The sequence below is a fragment of the Lissotriton vulgaris genome, chromosome 5, assembly GCF_964263255.1.
Source record: "Lissotriton vulgaris chromosome 5, aLisVul1.2, whole genome shotgun sequence".
NCBI lineage: Eukaryota > Metazoa > Chordata > Amphibia > Caudata > Salamandridae > Lissotriton > Lissotriton vulgaris.
The window spans coordinates 375099964-375117907 of NC_141693.1; the positions used below are offsets into that span (position 1 = coordinate 375099964).

General features: G+C 47.9%; 1 protein-coding gene across 9 annotated transcripts in view; it reads right to left on the reverse strand.

Moving 5' to 3' along the window:
* KCNAB2 (potassium voltage-gated channel subfamily A regulatory beta subunit 2) overlaps nt 1-17944 on the reverse strand; it is a 1185210-nt gene that overhangs the window by 180104 nt on the left and 987162 nt on the right. For all 9 annotated transcript variants that reach the window (XM_086921729.1, XM_086921727.1, XM_086921726.1 and 6 more), the window contains one exon: nt 6617-6661. In XM_086921729.1, the coding sequence (XP_086777855.1) occupies nt 6617-6661 (45 nt within the window). The remainder of the gene's footprint in view (nt 1-6616; nt 6662-17944) is intronic.

Sequence of the window (17944 nt, forward strand, 5' to 3'; positions counted from 1 at the left end):
AATGATCACCTCAGGGAGGGTCTCTCGAGTTAAGGAACAGCAGAGGTGTTTGGCAGGTACTAAAAAAATAAATGAAAAAATGCCAATTTAAAACGTATGGTATTTGTCATTTAATGGCACACGTTGGCATTTAACAACTGTCACCACGAAGCAATCTACAGAGCCCGGAGACAACATTCACCAGAGCTAATAGTAGTAAGAAACGTAGGTGTGCAGCACTACAGAACAAGCATTTACAATGCAATGGTCTCGGCATCATTAAAGGTAGAGCTATTGGCATTGCTCATGACATTTTTTTTTTTAAATCATCAATGGCATTGTCATTTACATTGCCAATAGCTTACTCGTTAAATAAATGGCATTGTCATTGACAATGCCAATACCTACACCCTACACAGAGCCACCCTCACACAGACACACTCAACAGCACTCTGCACTCTACAGCACTCAACAGCACACTGCACACAGCACTCAACTGCACACAGCACTCTGCAGCACACAACACGGGCGAAGCGCGAGGGGAACCGTGCGACCAGAGCGAGCTAATGTAAATAACACACTTTGGTGCATTTCTGGGATATTTATAAGCGGAGCACATTCATTCCCACTCCCGGATCAGACAGTGGAAACTTTCCCACACTGGAGGCTCACATCTGAGTCAGCCTTCTGTTTTTCATGGCCCTCGTGGTAATATTTACTTAATCAAATGAAAATGTTAAATAAATATGGGCATTTGCAGTAAAAAAAATTATTTTGATAATATGTTCAGCTAGAAATGTCATTATACCACATACAAGTGTGCACTGTGTAGAAATGAGTCCATCAGAGTCGCGAGATATTCCATAATGAGATGGTTAATCACTCAGCACATAATTAGCAGGAAGGACAGCTGAACGTTGGAATAATTGTTTACTTATGCCCGACAACAATATCGCACACCCACAACTGTACTGCAAACTTTACGGGGTAACCTGTAATATGCAAAGAGCGTCGAGCCCTGTTTTTTTCCAGTTACAAATCAATGTTATGTACTGTGCCAAACTGACTAATACTGCAACCTCCACAATGCACTGTTGGGCTTTGTAGAATTGCTCTGTTGCTGTCAAATAAACAAAGAAGAAACCCGGAGCTGGAAACTCTGTGTCTTAGCTCGCACGGAGTAATGTAGTAGCCCCAAATCTGCTCGATCGGGAAAGGAGATTCATTTTTTAGGTGCATAGTTAGATTTGATGTATAGCAGATTCTTCAATTACGCATAAATGCAGACATCTCGTAAATATGGGTTTAAAATGTATCATACAAACTGTGTCTAGGATGTAAGGTGTCGGTTATTTTTTGCATGTTATAAAAACTCTTAAACAGCAAGACTTTTAACAGAATCGGAGGTCACAGGAACTGCAGGCCTTATTTGAAATTGAAATTGCATTTATATAGCGCTTACTACTCCCGAAGAGGCTTTTGTCCGCGTGTTACTTACTTTGGGTCTGTGGGCTGCACTCTTACGTGTCTATGGTGAGTGAATGCCAGTGGCAGCGCAGGTACGCATGTATGAGGGGTGGGGGTGGTTCGAGAGGTACAGTAAGAGTCGAAGCTTCAGGGGCCGATGTGTCAACGCCCCCACCCCAATCCCGCGGGCTGCATAGTGCTGAGAGACGCCGGCAAAAGTGCCACCTTCGGGGCACACAGGAAGCAAAGTCTGCGGCCCTGTAGTTGGAGCGTGAAAGGACAACCTCTGAGTGAAGTGCACACTTCAGGTGGACGCCAGGCTCCTGGTGCCCGGGGAACTACGCAGCACCACACAGTTCAGGTGGGAGCAAGGGCCTCAGTGCCTAGGGCACTGCGGGGCACCACACACTTCAGGTGGGTGACAGGGCCCTTGTTCCCTGGTGCACTGCGCCGCAGCACACACTTAAGGTGGGCGACAGGGCCCTGGTGCCGGGGCACTGCTCGGCAGCACACACTTCAGGTGGGTGCCAGGGTCCTGATGCCTGGGCACTGCACTGCAGCACACACTTCAGGTGGGCGACAGGGCCCTGGTGCCCGGTGGAGTGCACGTAATACATAGCCCTCCCCCCAGAGTTAGAGGGCAACAGAAAGTCTGTCAAAGAAACGTGGTACCGGAGAGCTTCTTTGGTTATAAACAACACAAAGTTACACTAATGCAGTGCGAGGGTTCTGCCATGGGACCCCCGTCCCGGCCCCAGCTGCGGCCTCACTGTGCACAGATAGCCATGAGCTCAGGATCCTTAGCTCAAAACGCTGTAAACACCCAGCGGTCTGCCACAAACTCTTCCTCACGGTACTCCAGCGCCCAGGGGTGCTCAGAATATCAAGCACGCACACCCAACAGACAGTTCCTAACCAGGGCCTCTTTCACGCTCTCACACGTGCACAGAGTAGGAGCAGTGACGGGGGCCGTCTGCCCTCTGCCCCGCGTCCTGTGTATCACTAACACAGAGTGAGGAGCAGGGCAGAGCTGAGCGCACGATCGTGTAACAAAACCCGGGCCGGTGCAAACGGCAGCACGGCCAGAGCCGGGTACCGCTTGGGTGACACTGCTTCTGGACATCAAACACCCAGCCCCTTCACAGTTCTCCGGGGAGCGGGGACGAGAATCTTGGGGACTCTTGTTCCACCCCCTGGGATGCGGAACAGTAGGTGCCCAGCACCAGTGGCTGTCCTTACCTCGAGAAGGTACCTACATTCTCGGGGCACCAGTGGCCTGCTCCTGAAGCACTAGTGCCATTGAAACCCGGCACGGAGAGCAGGAGTGACCGTCACTAATCCCCTCCCCCCCCCCCACACACACCAACGTGTCACACTCCTCAGTGAAGTGAGACTGGCAGTAACCTGACAGCAGCGCCTGTCCTTGACACGCCTCCCCCCAGGGGGCACAAACAGTCTCAGGCAATAGTGCTCCTGTCACCTGCACTGCGAGTGTGAGGACAGGTCACCGGGACAGACGATCTCCTGGCATTAGTGCTCTTTTCACACAATTTCCCTGTGATGCGGGACTGCCAATGTCCCTACACTTGGCCTGTCAAACATCCCCTCAGCTGCACTGATAGACTCTAGGCGCTAGCGCTCCTGTCAAACCTCCGCCTTCAGCGTCACCGATAGACTCTAGGCGCTAGCGCTCCTGTCTAACCTCCCCCTTGAGTGGCACTGGCAAACTCCGAACACTAATGCTCTTGTCACACTTTGTGGGCATGCGAGTCCTACATTTGCAGTTACTAGCGCCTTATCGCATTTCGCTTCGCAGCGGACCTGACAGTCTTGCATGCGCTAGTACTCTTGTCACACACCCCTTGGCTGGCATTTGTGGTTGATGGGTATTGCTTTCGTCACACCTCACCTAGGCTGATGGAGCCACAACTTTACAGCATTAGCGCCCCTGTCAAGCACACCCTACCGGCTGCGGACCGGGGCCCTTGCCCTGGTGACGCCTCCCCGCTAGGACTAGCGGCCCAGCAGACTCCCGAAGAGCGCAGCAGATCGGTCTGAGAGAAGCGCCAGCCTCTCCCCGGCGGAGCCTCAAGCTGTCAGACTCTGGGCGCTGGAGAGGGAGGGAGGGAGGCTGCAGCATGCCGGGGGAAAGTTATGCGAGGACTTCCAAAGTTTGTCCTACCTGCTCCCGCGGGATGCAGGGCAGCGAGGTCCTCCGGTGGGACTTGGTGCCGCCGCCGGACATCTCAGCGGAGACCATGGAGCTGGAACTCCTCCTTCTCCGGAGCACTGGGGTCTCCGCCTCGTCCTCCCCAGGTCCAGCGCATCGGGCGGCTGCGGGGGGGGGGGGGGGGGAGGGGGGCCTGGTGGGGGCTGCGGTCGGCCCGCGGGTTTACACGTTCATGAATGCTTGTAGGTATTTTGTTGTCTGCTTTTATGTAACTAGATCTGACAACGTGCACGGATATTTCATCTACATTTGTGCACCATATTAAAATCATAATGGCTTTTCCAGAGTCTTTTTTGTAGTGGGGGGTCATCATTTACTTTTTACTTTACTATATCTCCTGAAAAAATAATCGGAAAATAAGTAATTACAATGTATTAACAAGTCAGGTCCCAGGCCGCGCTGTGATTGGCTGACGTCACGGGGGTGTCCCGGGCCGGCAGCCAATCACAGCGCGGCCCGGGAATGACGTCACGGTGGTGTCCCGGGCCGGCAGCCAATCGCAGCGCGGCCCGGGACAAAGGGGCGGGGCTTAAAAAAAGCACCAGAAACGCCCCCGAATCGCGTTTTCGGGAGAAAGCGCGATTGACAGCCTCTGTCTCCCAATGGCTAGCCTCCATTTATGGAGCTAGCCAATCAGAGGCAGAGGCGGGTCATCGATCATATATAGAACTCAATAGGTTTTTTAGCGAATGCTCACTACGTGAGCATTTGCAGGCAAAACCTAAAAATATGTATGATATCAGTTACTAGATATCCATGATTTGTGAATATTACCTCATTCAATGAACTATGGATTTCAGCCTTAGTCTCAGTCTGATTTCCTTACATTCTGCTATTCATATTCTAAGTTCACAGTGCATTTGGATAAAGACAGCACCATACCTCTCTATCATGTTTTACCATTTCCGCTTCTTTAACCAGTCTACTTCTTAGAAAATGTGAAGAAACACAGAATAGTAGGTTCCAAAGTTAGTGCTAGGCCCACTGTCAAATGACAACAGCTCAAAATACGTTTTACTTCGTGGTAAAATATCTTCTCTAAAATCCCACATGCTCGGCACCATAATTAAACAGCCTCTTTACTTTTTATTGCAAACAACCACACTTAACTTAGGGTCTCATTACGATGTCGGTTGTAAAGGCTCCGAATGGCATTTGGATTTTCCTAACCCCTGTCGGAGCCCATGTTTCCGACCGATTTGGAAACATTTCCGACCAACCGATTATAATAGAAGTAAACCATTCGGTCATTCCGACTCGGTTCCGACCAGCATTCGGAGACTATGAGTCAGTCGGAGCCAAATTGTACAGCTCTATTGACAGCATTTTCGACCAACGGATTACGATGTCAGATCCTGACAGGCTTTCCGACTAGGTCTGTCCGACACAAAAAGGCTGTCGAAAACAGTCTTTGGGGGCCCTTAGCCTGCCTCCCTTCACACTGAGGCCTCCAGTTGGGGCTCGTGGGGGGCTCCCATGGGACGCCCTCTTTGAAACCATGCACAGTCTGCCAGCCCATCCATCGACAATGATACATATTACACTCTACACATTTGCAGGTATGGTTTAGCTCTGGTGGGAAAATAAATGGCTTTGTTAGATCATGGTACATGTTACCCTTTTTCAAAGAGGGCAATATGCCATTAATTCACTAGTGCAGTACAGAGGTTGTTTTTTTATCAACAGGTAGGTCCTAAAGAGAGACAATAACTGTTTCTGCTGATTTTACTGGCACAGCCACAATTTTTGCTGTGATGAAGATCACAGCATGTGGACTGTTCCCTGGAGTCATTACCAGCGGGAAAGATAAATTCAAGCACTTCGCCCATCAACCACTCTTTGTGTATCTAAATGAGACTCCAAAAGTGCTATCGGTATGCCTAGCCGGGCTCCAATGTTCACTATACCTTAGAATTCAACTGGCATCTCAATAAGGAGGAACAAGGCTGAAGCCAATCTGGAATTGCTTGTGTTCTTGTCTAGAAAGGACCTGGCCTGATAGTTCAGGTTGGACTGTTCCTATCGGATCATAGCAATGTCTGATTTTCACGTGTCCTGTTTCTGTCTGGAGTGGCAATAGAGAGCAAAATATTACTTACAGGAAAACAGCCAGAGTAATTACCAGTAGCCTATTACTAATTAACCATTACTCATTTGTTTTTGGAAGATTACATGAACTGAAGCATAATCCAACCACCTCAATACACAGGGGTGAAGAGTCTGTTGTCTGGCCAAAGTGCCAGCTGATTGCCAAGAAGCGAATTATGCTATGTAAATAAATAATAGTCACTTTCACTTACTGGAAGAGCATTACTTAGCAAAACTCTAATTATGGTGCGGTTATTGTTACCCACCTCCTTCCCCTCTAGCTTAACCTTTTGTGGATGAAGGGTTGAACCAGCCTGCATAAGAGGTGTGACGCTGCGGCCAGGGCGACTGACACCGGACGCTGGGGCTCACTGTTCGATCCCCGGCACCTGTGTCAGGTCAGCCCAGCACCATGTGACTCTGGGAAATAGCTTGCTTAATCTTCCAGACGGTCCCCAGCGCCGGGATGCCTCGGGTAGCTGTGCGCTTTACAAATACTGGATTTACATTTTTTTGCATAGATTAAATCCTGTTACCTGACAGCGTGCAGACATGCAAGCGTGCCCTCAGCATAGTCATCTACACACCTACTACAGCTACTATGTCAATTTAGGTACCTAATATATTTGTGCAAATGTCTTAACATATACCTGGTGGGTCAGAGTAATTCTACTTTTCATGCCATGTCTTCTCTTCCAATCGTGTGTAAACCAGTTAGTGATAAAATGCTCACAGAAGCTCCCAGTGCACTGTCATTTCAAAAGCAATCACGATTCACCTTCAATCTTCAATGCTAATTAAGGTCTACGTTTATGAGCTTGATTATAACGGCAGAGGTTATTAAATAATTACCTCCATCCTTTCTTCTTGATAATATTTCCCAACACGACTTCCGCCCTGCAAAAAAAGAAAAAGACTCATGACCAACAGTTCTGAAGACAAATCACTGTAGCTTTGCTCCTGCATGAAAAACCAGTGACACTTTCACGAAGAGCAACCTGCGAAACTCTAACTGCCTGCAATGTAACTAGTCCAGGCTACTCACGATGCAGAACATTCAGAGGCACATATGAAATATGGTTGTGTTGCTAGACAGCAGGAAAGATTAAGCTTGCTCATTAAAATTCTGGACTCAAGTTTGGGACACTTCATCTGGTAAGAGCATAAATCATCTTCCCGCACCCACAAAACGAGGTAAGCAAAGAGGACACCGTTGCTAGGTCACCTTGAAACCTGGGTTATGCTTCCAGTTTAGGTAAGCAAACACATAAAATAAATAACTGTGTGAGTCTGGGCAATCAATGTATCTTTCTCTGCAAAGCATAACGGCTCAGCAACAGGCAGTAATAACACCTAATAACATAAATGCCTAGTCAATCAGTTCCTTTTCACACATACGTGAAGTATTTAAGCAATTTAAAATATTGAAAAAAAAAAAAACGATTATAGCACTCTCTCGAGGACATCTAACATTACCATTACTCGATCACCAAGACAGAACATTACTTCTACTGTTGCATATACACGGTGGCGTCCATGGAATAACAACATCACTTCATAATAAATGTATTAGTAATAACTAATGAACATTTTCAGAAAATGTACTCAAGACATTTTAATTATGTACTTAAAAGTAGACCATAGAAATGCAAATGGATTGTCAAATAACTGCCACGTTTGGATTAGGAAGCACGTGCAGGCGGCAGTCTAAGGTAGTTTAAAGGAGGGTGGGTTGAAAAAGGAAAGGGACAACTGGGATACGGTATTGATGGACAATTGCTTATAAACCCATATTAATTATGATCTATCAGCTATTAAACAGTTTATTTAAAACTTGAAATCAGACCACTATCAAATACATTTAAATATATATATATATTCAAGAAAATAGGTTCCTAAAAATCCCTATTTGTAACTAAATTAAGAAATATGAAGGGTATTGAGGTTCTTGCACCCTGTATTTAATTGGTTTTACATTAATCAAATAAATAATTCTTGAGGCTTTTGGGTCAATTTCGTCTTCTTCATAAAACTATATATATGATATAACTAAAGCAAAAGCAAACGTAATATTTACATGGATTTAGGACTGATTTGGGGAAGGAGGTGGAGGGGCGGTTGGGGGTGATGGCTTGGAGAAAAATCTCCAAACACGGTTCTAGAGAAGACCAGTTAGTACTCCAACTGTTCTCCGTGGTCAGATGCACACAAGAAGAATACTGATGCAAGAAATGATGAAGTAGCTACAGCCGGGCCTGAGGGATAGGATGATATACTGACATATCCTGTATTGGTTGGTCACGATCATCATGTATAGATAGTGAGAAATCCTCGGCCTTGGAAAACTCAACAGACTCATGTATTCACACTAGTAACATGGAGAATTGAGATTCAAAGTTAGCATCATGTGTTTTAAAAGCAATATTTTGATAACTGTATGGGATCTGAAACCAAGGAGACCAACTTGAACTAGCATAATGCAACCCTATGGAAGCGTGAAAAGGAAAGCCCATTGGTCCTTTTTGACCCGGAAACGGTATAGGCACCTATAAACTCAGAAACAATACGGGTAGTTTAGGGCGCACTTGCAGCCCTCTAATTTCTCATACAGATCTGACTTTACTGCAAAGAAGAGGTCCCTGGTCTGATTATGGTCAGCTAGGCCGTAATGTCCTTGTGGTTCCTGGGAAACTCATTTCAGGGAGAAACCTCCAGGCATGCTTCATCCTGATGTGCTTTGGTCATTGCTCTTCTGGTCTTTAGCGATCACCCTGCAGAACAAAGGGCAATTGGTTTCCTCTTTTTCAAAGGCATGTTGGAGTAGCATGAGTCCAACACTTGTTGCTAAACTTGGAAAAAATTAAACTTCCAGAGTGTATGCATTGGTATTTGATGTATGTATAGGTGTTATGGTGAGGTAGGCATTAGTCTAAGGAGGCTTCTTAGGTCTGCAAATTAAAGGATAAGACGCTTTACAAACACACACTCATTTATGTAAGGTGACTACAATATTTCCTATTAAGTGAGCCAATAAAAACACAATACCTTCAGCCAGGGGAGAGAAGTACGTTTATGGATCAACCAAAAATAAATTACATGGTGACATTGCAGTACCCATGAAGTCACATTCCATTTCCAGGATCGAGTTTTGTGTATGGCTTCTTAGGGCCAACAATATCTCTTTAAATTAGTCTGCTGTGGGGTACTCGGTAGGTGGTGTTGTTGGGATATTATTTTATGCCCAGTTGAATACTTCTGTGATCTCACTGAGGTCCAACTATATGGTGCCTCTGAACTGTGTAGACGTATGCATTGTTCTGACTAGTGCTTTCAGTTGGATGCTGTGATTGGTTTTGGTAGGGGCTGTACTCAGCCTGACGATTATCATCTATACGGAGCATCTGTTGCCTACATTTACCAGAAGAAAACATGTAGAGAAAACTCAAATACATGTGTAAATGGGTGCAGTAAACACAGATTCTGCGTTGTAATTCCCCACATGAAAACTGAGAATATGAATTATTTACTGAACCAAATGAATATTGCAATACTGGATATACAGGTTTACTGGGTGTTGTAAATACCTCACCCCTCAGGTAGGGTGACCAACATTTTAAAGCCAAAAACCGGGACATTTCACAAAAATAGAAGAAGGCTAAATGTTACATCAAGCAAGAGCACAGAATAACAGAACTCCTCAGCAGAGAATTACAGAACATTTTAAACCCAGTAGCTTGCCTGTAAATTAAATTGCTTTCTTGAAACAACTTCTAGCAATCGCTGCTTTGTAAAACACAAAAAAGCACCTCCCGCCGTTTTCAGTCGACTCTCTAAAAAACGGGAAATGAGCTACATTTCCAGAAATCTGCCGGGCCAGCTGGTCAAAACCGGGGCCGTCCTGGTCACCCTACCTTCAGGGGACCGCTCATAGTCCGGACCTATATGGTGCACTTGTATTGTGTTCTTTGTGTGATTGTTTTTTTTCTAAAGCTGTATCCCCAGTGGATACAGGGGATAGGTGTACAGATACACTGCCCACCTTCCTGACAACAGTTTCTTCGCCAAGCTTCATATACTGATTTTAGGAAAATTTCCTGCCAACATTGTGAGGGATAGGTAATTTATTTTTCATTTTCTTTTACTTCTAGAGCCATTATTCTTGGTTATTTCTCTGCCACGTATTATGACTCGTAGCCTGAAAATTCATATTCTACATGAATGGGCAATACAAGTCTGTAATTAGAATGCATTTTGCAGCCCTGCGCTAACAAGCAATTTGGCTGTAAACGAGATCGACAGCTGCAATTGACTTCTGGCCCCTATCAAAATGTCACGGGAAGCTGCACTAGCCAAATTTGATCCAGGCAGTTCATTTTCCAATTGTATATTATTTTCAGTAGAGATTGGCTCCTCCTTCGCAGTTGGGTATTTTGCTGTACGATGTGCATTATGAAACCAGGCAAATCAAGTTCTTTGTTTTAGCTCAAATTAAAAGCTCAATTAACGTGTAACATTTTTGCAAAAATGTATTATTAAATTGCCAATCATATTACTACGTGGAAGCTCAAGAAAACACTTAAAATGAATGCCGCAGTGCAAGCTGCATTTTGATAGAAAGAAATGTATCCAAATGTTAATCCGTACTTATTTAGCATGCTGCTAGTGAAAATCACCTATTATTGTGACTGTTCTCCATTTTGAGTGTGTGGTTCACAGGCAGAACATTTAAGTTGTCAAAAACAGTTTCTACTGTGGAACTGTAGAAACAAATGGTTCAAATTCCAAATGCTCTTGGACGACGAACTTATCTAGGATTATATCAGCAATAGTTTAGGGATACTAGATGACTCAGTATAACCAGTATATCTTTTTAGTATTGTAGCCTAATTTAACACATCAGTACTTTATGCCAGTCACCATCTTGGTTCGCTTTAACTGATCCAACCTGGATTAACACCTGAAAATAAAGATTTGTAAAGAAACCTTCATGAGTGTAAAAATTATACCTTGGAAACGTGGCATACAAGGCATGTAGGGAAAAATCCTGCCTGAAAGACCCTGAATAAGCTCAAAAAATGAAGCACCACCTGAAGGCATGTGTCGAAGTCTACAGTCCTATTCCTGGCGGCAGAATCAGCTGGCAGTCACACTCCACTTACCTTTGTCAATCTTGAAGCAAAACGACTTCAAAACCATCAACCCAGTCACTGCTCCATTCTTTCAGGCTGAACAGAGGGTGAGATATTTTTGTAAATGCTCTCACCTTCAGGGAGGTGAGTGAATTTAGGAAAGAAAGGCCCGATTTAGAGTTTGGCAGATGTTTTACTCAGTCACAAAGGTGCTAGATATTCTTCCTGCCTTATCAACAGTACAATATATTGTATGGCACTTGTGATAAGGCAGGTGGGATATCCACCATGTGTGTGATGGAGTAGCCCATTTGCCAAACTCTTAATTGGGCCATATGAAATAAAGTCAATCTCGGAAGGCAAGATTATAACCCATGGGAAAGTAACTCCTAATCTGCTCTTTGAGCCCACAGCCAAATTCCTGGGGTGGATGTTACATGCCACTGCTGCTCCTCATCCCCTAGGAGCATGTTAAATCTCACTTCTATGAATGGATTCGTACTATGTCTGCAGGACAGGCTAATATAATAGTGTGGAGTTTCTCTCCTAGACTACTCATCCGGTGAAGGCACGAGTGAGGCAGCAGAATCTCCTCATCAACTGATACCCTGAGAGAGTTGGCTGATATCTTTACCCCCCCCCCCCCCATCATAATGATTAAAAAAACATTTAAACCAAAAGACAATGAGTAAGCAATTGTATGAGGTCAAGCAGTTTCTGCAATTACACAGTCGGTCAGTAGTAGGACCAGTCCCCTACTGGGAAGGAAATTCTTACTCCTTCAGATCCACAGCATGTCTATTAAGGATGACTTGTGTCATAAACATCTGGTACTGCCCAGAAGGGAGAGCCACTGGTATGGAAGCAGGATTTAGGGTCGCCCAGTCCTGCTCTGGCTCACGAGGAGCCCAGGTGGGAGAGAGGATGACAGAACAGTCTGGGAGCAAGAGAAGAGTGACTATGAGGAAAGAGCAGATGTGAGAGGGAGTACAGGAACTATGAGCGATGCAGGACACTACCTGAATGTGAAAGTAGAAGGACAGTAACTGAGTAAGAGATAGTCTATGAATTGAGGGATGCTTACAGGCTGGGAGGCAGAAGGCCAACCTGGGGCGGGATGCAGTACAGACTGGGAGAAGGTAGGCAGAATGGAGGATAGAGCCAGCCTGAAAGAGAGGGGGAGCAGTGAAACAACAGATGGGATGAGGAGTAAGGTTAGATTTTTAGAAAAAGGCAGCAGTAGAGATCAGACAGCAGTAGAGAGAGGGAGGGAGGGGTAGAGGAACTGTAGGGGCAGCACCATCAAAGGGAGGAAGCTAATAACAATGGAGCAGCGGGAGCAGAATAGAAAGAAGAGAAAATAAGTGAATAAGAACGACCCGCGTGTGAGAGGAGGCACACAGACCAGGAAACCAAGGTCAGGCGGATTACTGAGTGTTAGGACGGGTCTAGGAGCTTGAGCGGTGAACCATGAACGCAAAGAACGAGAAGAGGCAAATTAGAATTATGCAAATGCTGAACAGAATTGAGAAACCATTTTTAATTGTGCCTATTCATGTAAAATGTGCTGAACGAAACACACATTGTTTACAATGCAAGCGGTTTGTCATATGGCCGGGATGCCCGTCACCCCCTCCCAACACAATCCCCAAGGATGGGAGAAGTCGGACACAGGTTTGAACTTTTGGAAGGCGGGAGGGAGTCACCCTCCCGGCCGTATTTATTAAAATATGAAACAAAATTTAAAACATAAATAAAAGTTTCATTTTTCATAATTATGTACAATTTTACATTCATACATTTCGATGAAGACATGTTCTTTGGCTAACCTTAACAGATCTCTAATACAAAGGTTTCCTAGCCGAGTCTAACATCCTGCAAATGCATACATTCTAAATTAAAATTGTACATCCTAGCATTACGGGCCAACGGCAAGGTCTTAACCGGTGTCAGATCCCTACTACCAAAACTCTCGCCCTCACGGTGTGAGTGGCGCATGCGCAGAGGACTCTACCCTCGTTGCCAACTGTAACTTCCCTTGTCGTGGTGGGGGCCCCCTTTCCACTCGACGCCATCTTAAAGGTCGTCCGAGTTCCCGTGTGAGGTATCTGTAGGAAGGACAGCGTGGACTCCCCCCCCATCCCCACACTCTCTATCCGCCGTCGCGGATATCCGCCCCCCGGGAAATTAGTAGGAGGGGCATCTAGCCGCCTCCCCCCCTGGGAGGGGCCTATGGCCGTCTCCCCCTAGGCGACCCATCCTTAGTGGGTGCCGCCTCCCCGTGGGAGGGGCCAATGGCCACCTCCCCCCGGGCGCTCCCATCCATTCTGGGTGGCGCCCCCCTCTAGGGACCTTGAAACTACTGCTCAACGATCATGACCTTACCGCCACAGGCCGGATAGTTGACCGACTATCCGGCCCCCCCCCTACTCCTCCTAAAGGTCATGCTTCCTCAAACCCCTTAGCCATGCTATGAAGTCTCCTATGAGTAAATCATTCCCCTCCCTGGACAGGTGAACCCCATCATTCAGATACATGAGATCACCCCGAATACACCCGTGAGGAATGCTATGCACCTGCGAAGAGCGAAGCAATTTACCAATTTTATTGTTAACCCTTTTCACCGAATGGTTCAGTGCTGACACCGAAAGGCCCCCCCGCCATACCTTCCTGGGAATCATGTGGGACCAGGCAATCGTGCACCCCGGGATTCTTTTAGCCAACCAGCTAACAGCAGACAAAATTTGTTCAAACAACACTCGTCTACCCAGTGTCACCAAGTCATTGCCCCCCAGGTGTACTATGACTACAGATGGCGGTGACCTTTGCCGCCCTAAGAGACCCTCAAAAAATGATTCGAATTGGTCAAAATAGAGCCCGCCCCTCCCATGGAAGGCCACTCTATACCCGTATTCCCCAGCTGCGTGAGTCGCGTCACCTGCTTCGAATACGTCCCCGGCGCGCCTCACATATGAGTGGCCCACGACCCATACCACTCTCTCTCCAGTCAGTGATCCTTGACCGCTGGTCTCCTGGTGCTGGGTCGACTGCAAATTCCGCCCCGCGTGACAGGCTCGCGAAACTGTAATTCAAACAAAAGACAAGAAGCGTGAGTGCATGTCAATTGATCTTCTACAACATGTGCAATCGCACATACCTTTTGAAGCAATTCGAGGACCATCGTCCCAACTTTTTCATTTCCTCCGCACTCTGACCCCTGGCTGTAGCCTCAGTAGCAGCCCCTATCCTAAAGGAGTGGGTCCCAAAATCGCACGGGTCCATGCCCGCAGCAGCGATTGTCAGTGCTAGCACCCTCTGGAACTGAAACCTCATCAGTGGGGTGCCATCCTTGTGCCTTAGCAAACTCCCCCCCCCCCCCATGTAGCCGCCCTTAGTGCCAAGTATTCCTCTATACACTTTATCGGGCATGTGGGGGACCCTCGCGCGCGCCGCACGACAACACTATCTCCCGTAGCCCCCTGGTCGGTCTTGGACCTGGCTATCGAGACCACCATCGAATCACCCCTAATTTGGACGTGATCCCTGCACAAGCCTCCCTCAATGTCTGTCTTATTCCTTGCGACCAGTTCACTCACCCGCATAGCCCCATGGAATGCTAATGCGAAAGCTGCCCGGAACAGAACTGCTTCGAAGTGGGAGGAGCACGTCTCGTCTAGTTTCGCTACGAGTAAAGACAACCTGTGTAAGCCAATCGGGCGCCTCGCATCCTGCTTGCGACCCTCGAGGCGCTGCCAGCCGCGAAGGGCCTTTTTAACTAAAAAGGAACCCGTTGGGTCTTTTATGCCATGCACTTGCGCCATGAATGAAATGGCCGCCCTATACCTACTGGCCGTTGCCGCTGATCGGCCTTCTCTGAGCAGCGCTACCAGGAACCCCAGGAAGGATTCCTCCTGCCCCCAGCTCTGACTCCCAAAAATGTGCAATAGGAACGAAACGCTCCTTCATATGCCTTCCTTGTCCTGGGGGCTAAGCTCGCTGCCACAAGGTCTTATAATCCGGGGCACCGATTAGCCATAGTGCTTCGGGGAATGGTGCCGCCACTAGGTCCGCTGTAGGTAGATAACCCCTGAAAGCCTGCATAGGTGAACGAGAGAGTGCATCAGCTGCATGATTCAGTACGCCTGGCACATGTTTCGCCCTGAACTGTACATTCAATTTCATGCAACGCAGCACAACTTCTTTTAACAATTTCAAGATCCATTTACAGCGTGCTGCCTGTTGGTTAATGCATTCGACAACAGTCATATTATCAGACCAAAACACCACTGAGCGGTCCCTGAAGTCGTCAGGCCATGCCATCAGAGCAACCCAAATGGGGAATAACTCCAAGAACCCAATGTTACGTGTGAGACCGCTGGAATGCCACCACGTCGGCCATGTTTGCGCCGACCATCGATTACCTAAGATGGCGCCGAATCCCACGCTCCCAGCTGAGTCAGTCCACAAACCTAGTTCTTCTGAAGACGCTGGCGGCTTGTTCCACACGACTCGACCGTTGAAGTCCGCCAGAAATGCCAACCAAATGCGCATATCCTGGCGAACCTCTGCCGACAGTCTCGTACGGTGGTGCCCGTCTTTGAGACCAACCATAGCTTGCGCAATAGAGCGTGAGAAGGGGCGGGCCATCGGTATCACCCTCAAATCAAAGTTAAGCTGACCCACCGTTTGTTGTAACTGGTGCAGGGTCACCTTCTCCCTGGCCAGGCACTGCGTTAAGGCAGCCCTAAACTTGGCCACTTTTTTCCATCGGTAAACGGAAACATCCATCCACAGAATCGAGCTCAATTCCCAGAAACTCCAGTGAAGTAGGAGGTCCAACCGTCTTACCTGGTGCCAATGGGACCCCAAACTCCCTCATGAGGATGCAGAAGTCGTGCAGCGCCTGCGCACATTTCGTATCGCCGGCTCCTCCCAAGAACAGGAAGTCATCAAGATAGTGCATAACATGCTTATGCCCTGTGGCTTCGGTGAATGCCCAATCTAAAAAACAGCTAAACATTTCAAAATAGGCACAAGAAATGGAGCAACCCATAGGCATGCATTTATCCATGTAATAACTCCCTTGGAATGCAAAACCTAGCAAGCGCTGATCATGTAGGTGTACCGGGAGCAACCGGAACGCCGATTCGATATCTGATTTTGCCATCAGTGCCCCGGGGCCAAGGTGATTTAACATTGCCACGGCATCATCGAACGATGCGTACCGGACTGAACAAACTTCTGGGTCAATGGCCTCGTTCACCGAAGAACCCCTTGGAGCAGATAGGTTATGAATGAGTCTAAACTCCCCTGGGTCTTTCTTCGGGACAACCCCCAACGGGGAACAGATGAACTCCGCCACCGGCGGGCGATGAAAAGGCCCTGCCACTCGCCCTAAGCTGACTTCCTTTGCTATTTTCTTCTCAGCCACGCTTGGGTTGTGCTGTACCAATACCTGGTTTCTACAGAAGGAGTCCCCCCGAAAATCCCCCGCCGGGATGCGGAAGCCACGTAAGAATCCCTTCCTCAACACCCCAGCGGATACATGATCAGGGTATTTGTTCAACCAAGGAGTCATAGCCATGAGATCAACGGGTGTAGGCAATCGGTCACAACGTTCTACCTCACTCGTGCTTAGACCCTCCTTTTCCTCCCATCCCGCTATTTTTAGATCTACATGAACTTTCCGGGTGTGAGAAATTCCCACAGCCCGCACACACATGCTTGAACCTACATGTTCCCTGCGGTCTGTTACAGTTGCCTCGATTGAAGCCCCAACAGACCCCACGCTTGCCGCCATTCCCGCCGGTCTTAGGCTGGTAATCCCCACCGGCGCCCGCTCGAAAGGGCACCGCGGGCTTTTGGCGGACGACTCCTGACCCATTCCCGCCTGGCGAGGACGTACCTGCCGCCCCTGGCAGGAGCTGCTTGTGCCATGCCACCGAGTCCAGGCAATCCCAAGTCAAAGTAGCATCATATTCTTTCGCTTTCCGGAATTTCATGTCATAACCTTTCCATTCCTCCCCCTCATACATTGAATAAAAATCCATAATGCGATTTTGATAGCAAGTCAACTCAGTCATCACCTTCGGTTTACGTTCCCCCATAACTGCAGTAAATATAGAAAAGGCCTTAACCCAGTTCGTTACTGTCTCATCCACCCTGAATTCCGCCATCTTGGCGCGCCAAACGCTCGGGTGCCACAAATCCTTCTGGGTTTTAGCATATTCCATCTCGCGATGGTCAGTTAATAATGAAAACATGTTAACATATTTGTCTCCCCATATTAACTCTTTGTGGCCATAGGGATGTGCTGTGCCACCTTCTCCCGCCTCGAGGGTATTGAACCCTCCCCCGCCATCGGCAATGCGAGCTTACCCGGTTCAGCCGCTGTTCCCGCCGTTTTCTCGTGACCAGCTGCAGGTCCTACCGGTGCCACCTGTGGGGGAACAAGAGGAACATTCGCCTTTGCGACATCTCTCGACTGCCGCAATTGCTCGATTAGTATTCTGGCCTCTTCGGCCGGGTCTCCAGGGGCCACTGTGCCCCCTGCCTTTTTCTTGAGCCATGCTGCCAACTGGGTGGCCAATTCGGGAGGCATATCCTCCTCATTAGCGGGAGTAATCACAACCGGGATCGGCTGACCTATATCTGGGATTGGTGCTGGGTTGTCTGCCGGCCCGAGGGGGGCGACTGGGGGTACCTCTGGAATCGGGACCTCCCCCGAAACCGCCCTCTTCTTGACCCGTTTCCCCCTACCCCCGGGGACGATTCCCGGCAAGGCCGGGCCTATTACCTTCTTAGGATGACCCGGATTGCTCAGCGCAGCCAGCTGTTTCTTGACCTCCGCCAAACCTCTACCGATCGATTGGACTTGTCCGGGTTTTCGGTCCATGCAAGCCATCCGGTTCGACAATAGGCGTAACACCTTATCCTGCTCAGAACCCTTTCCTGCCAGCCATGGTTTCGAGTATTCCGCTCTAAGTCGACGACGAGGTCCTGGACTCTCCAAACTCCAAGTAACTGAAAGAGAAACAACAAGATTACAAGT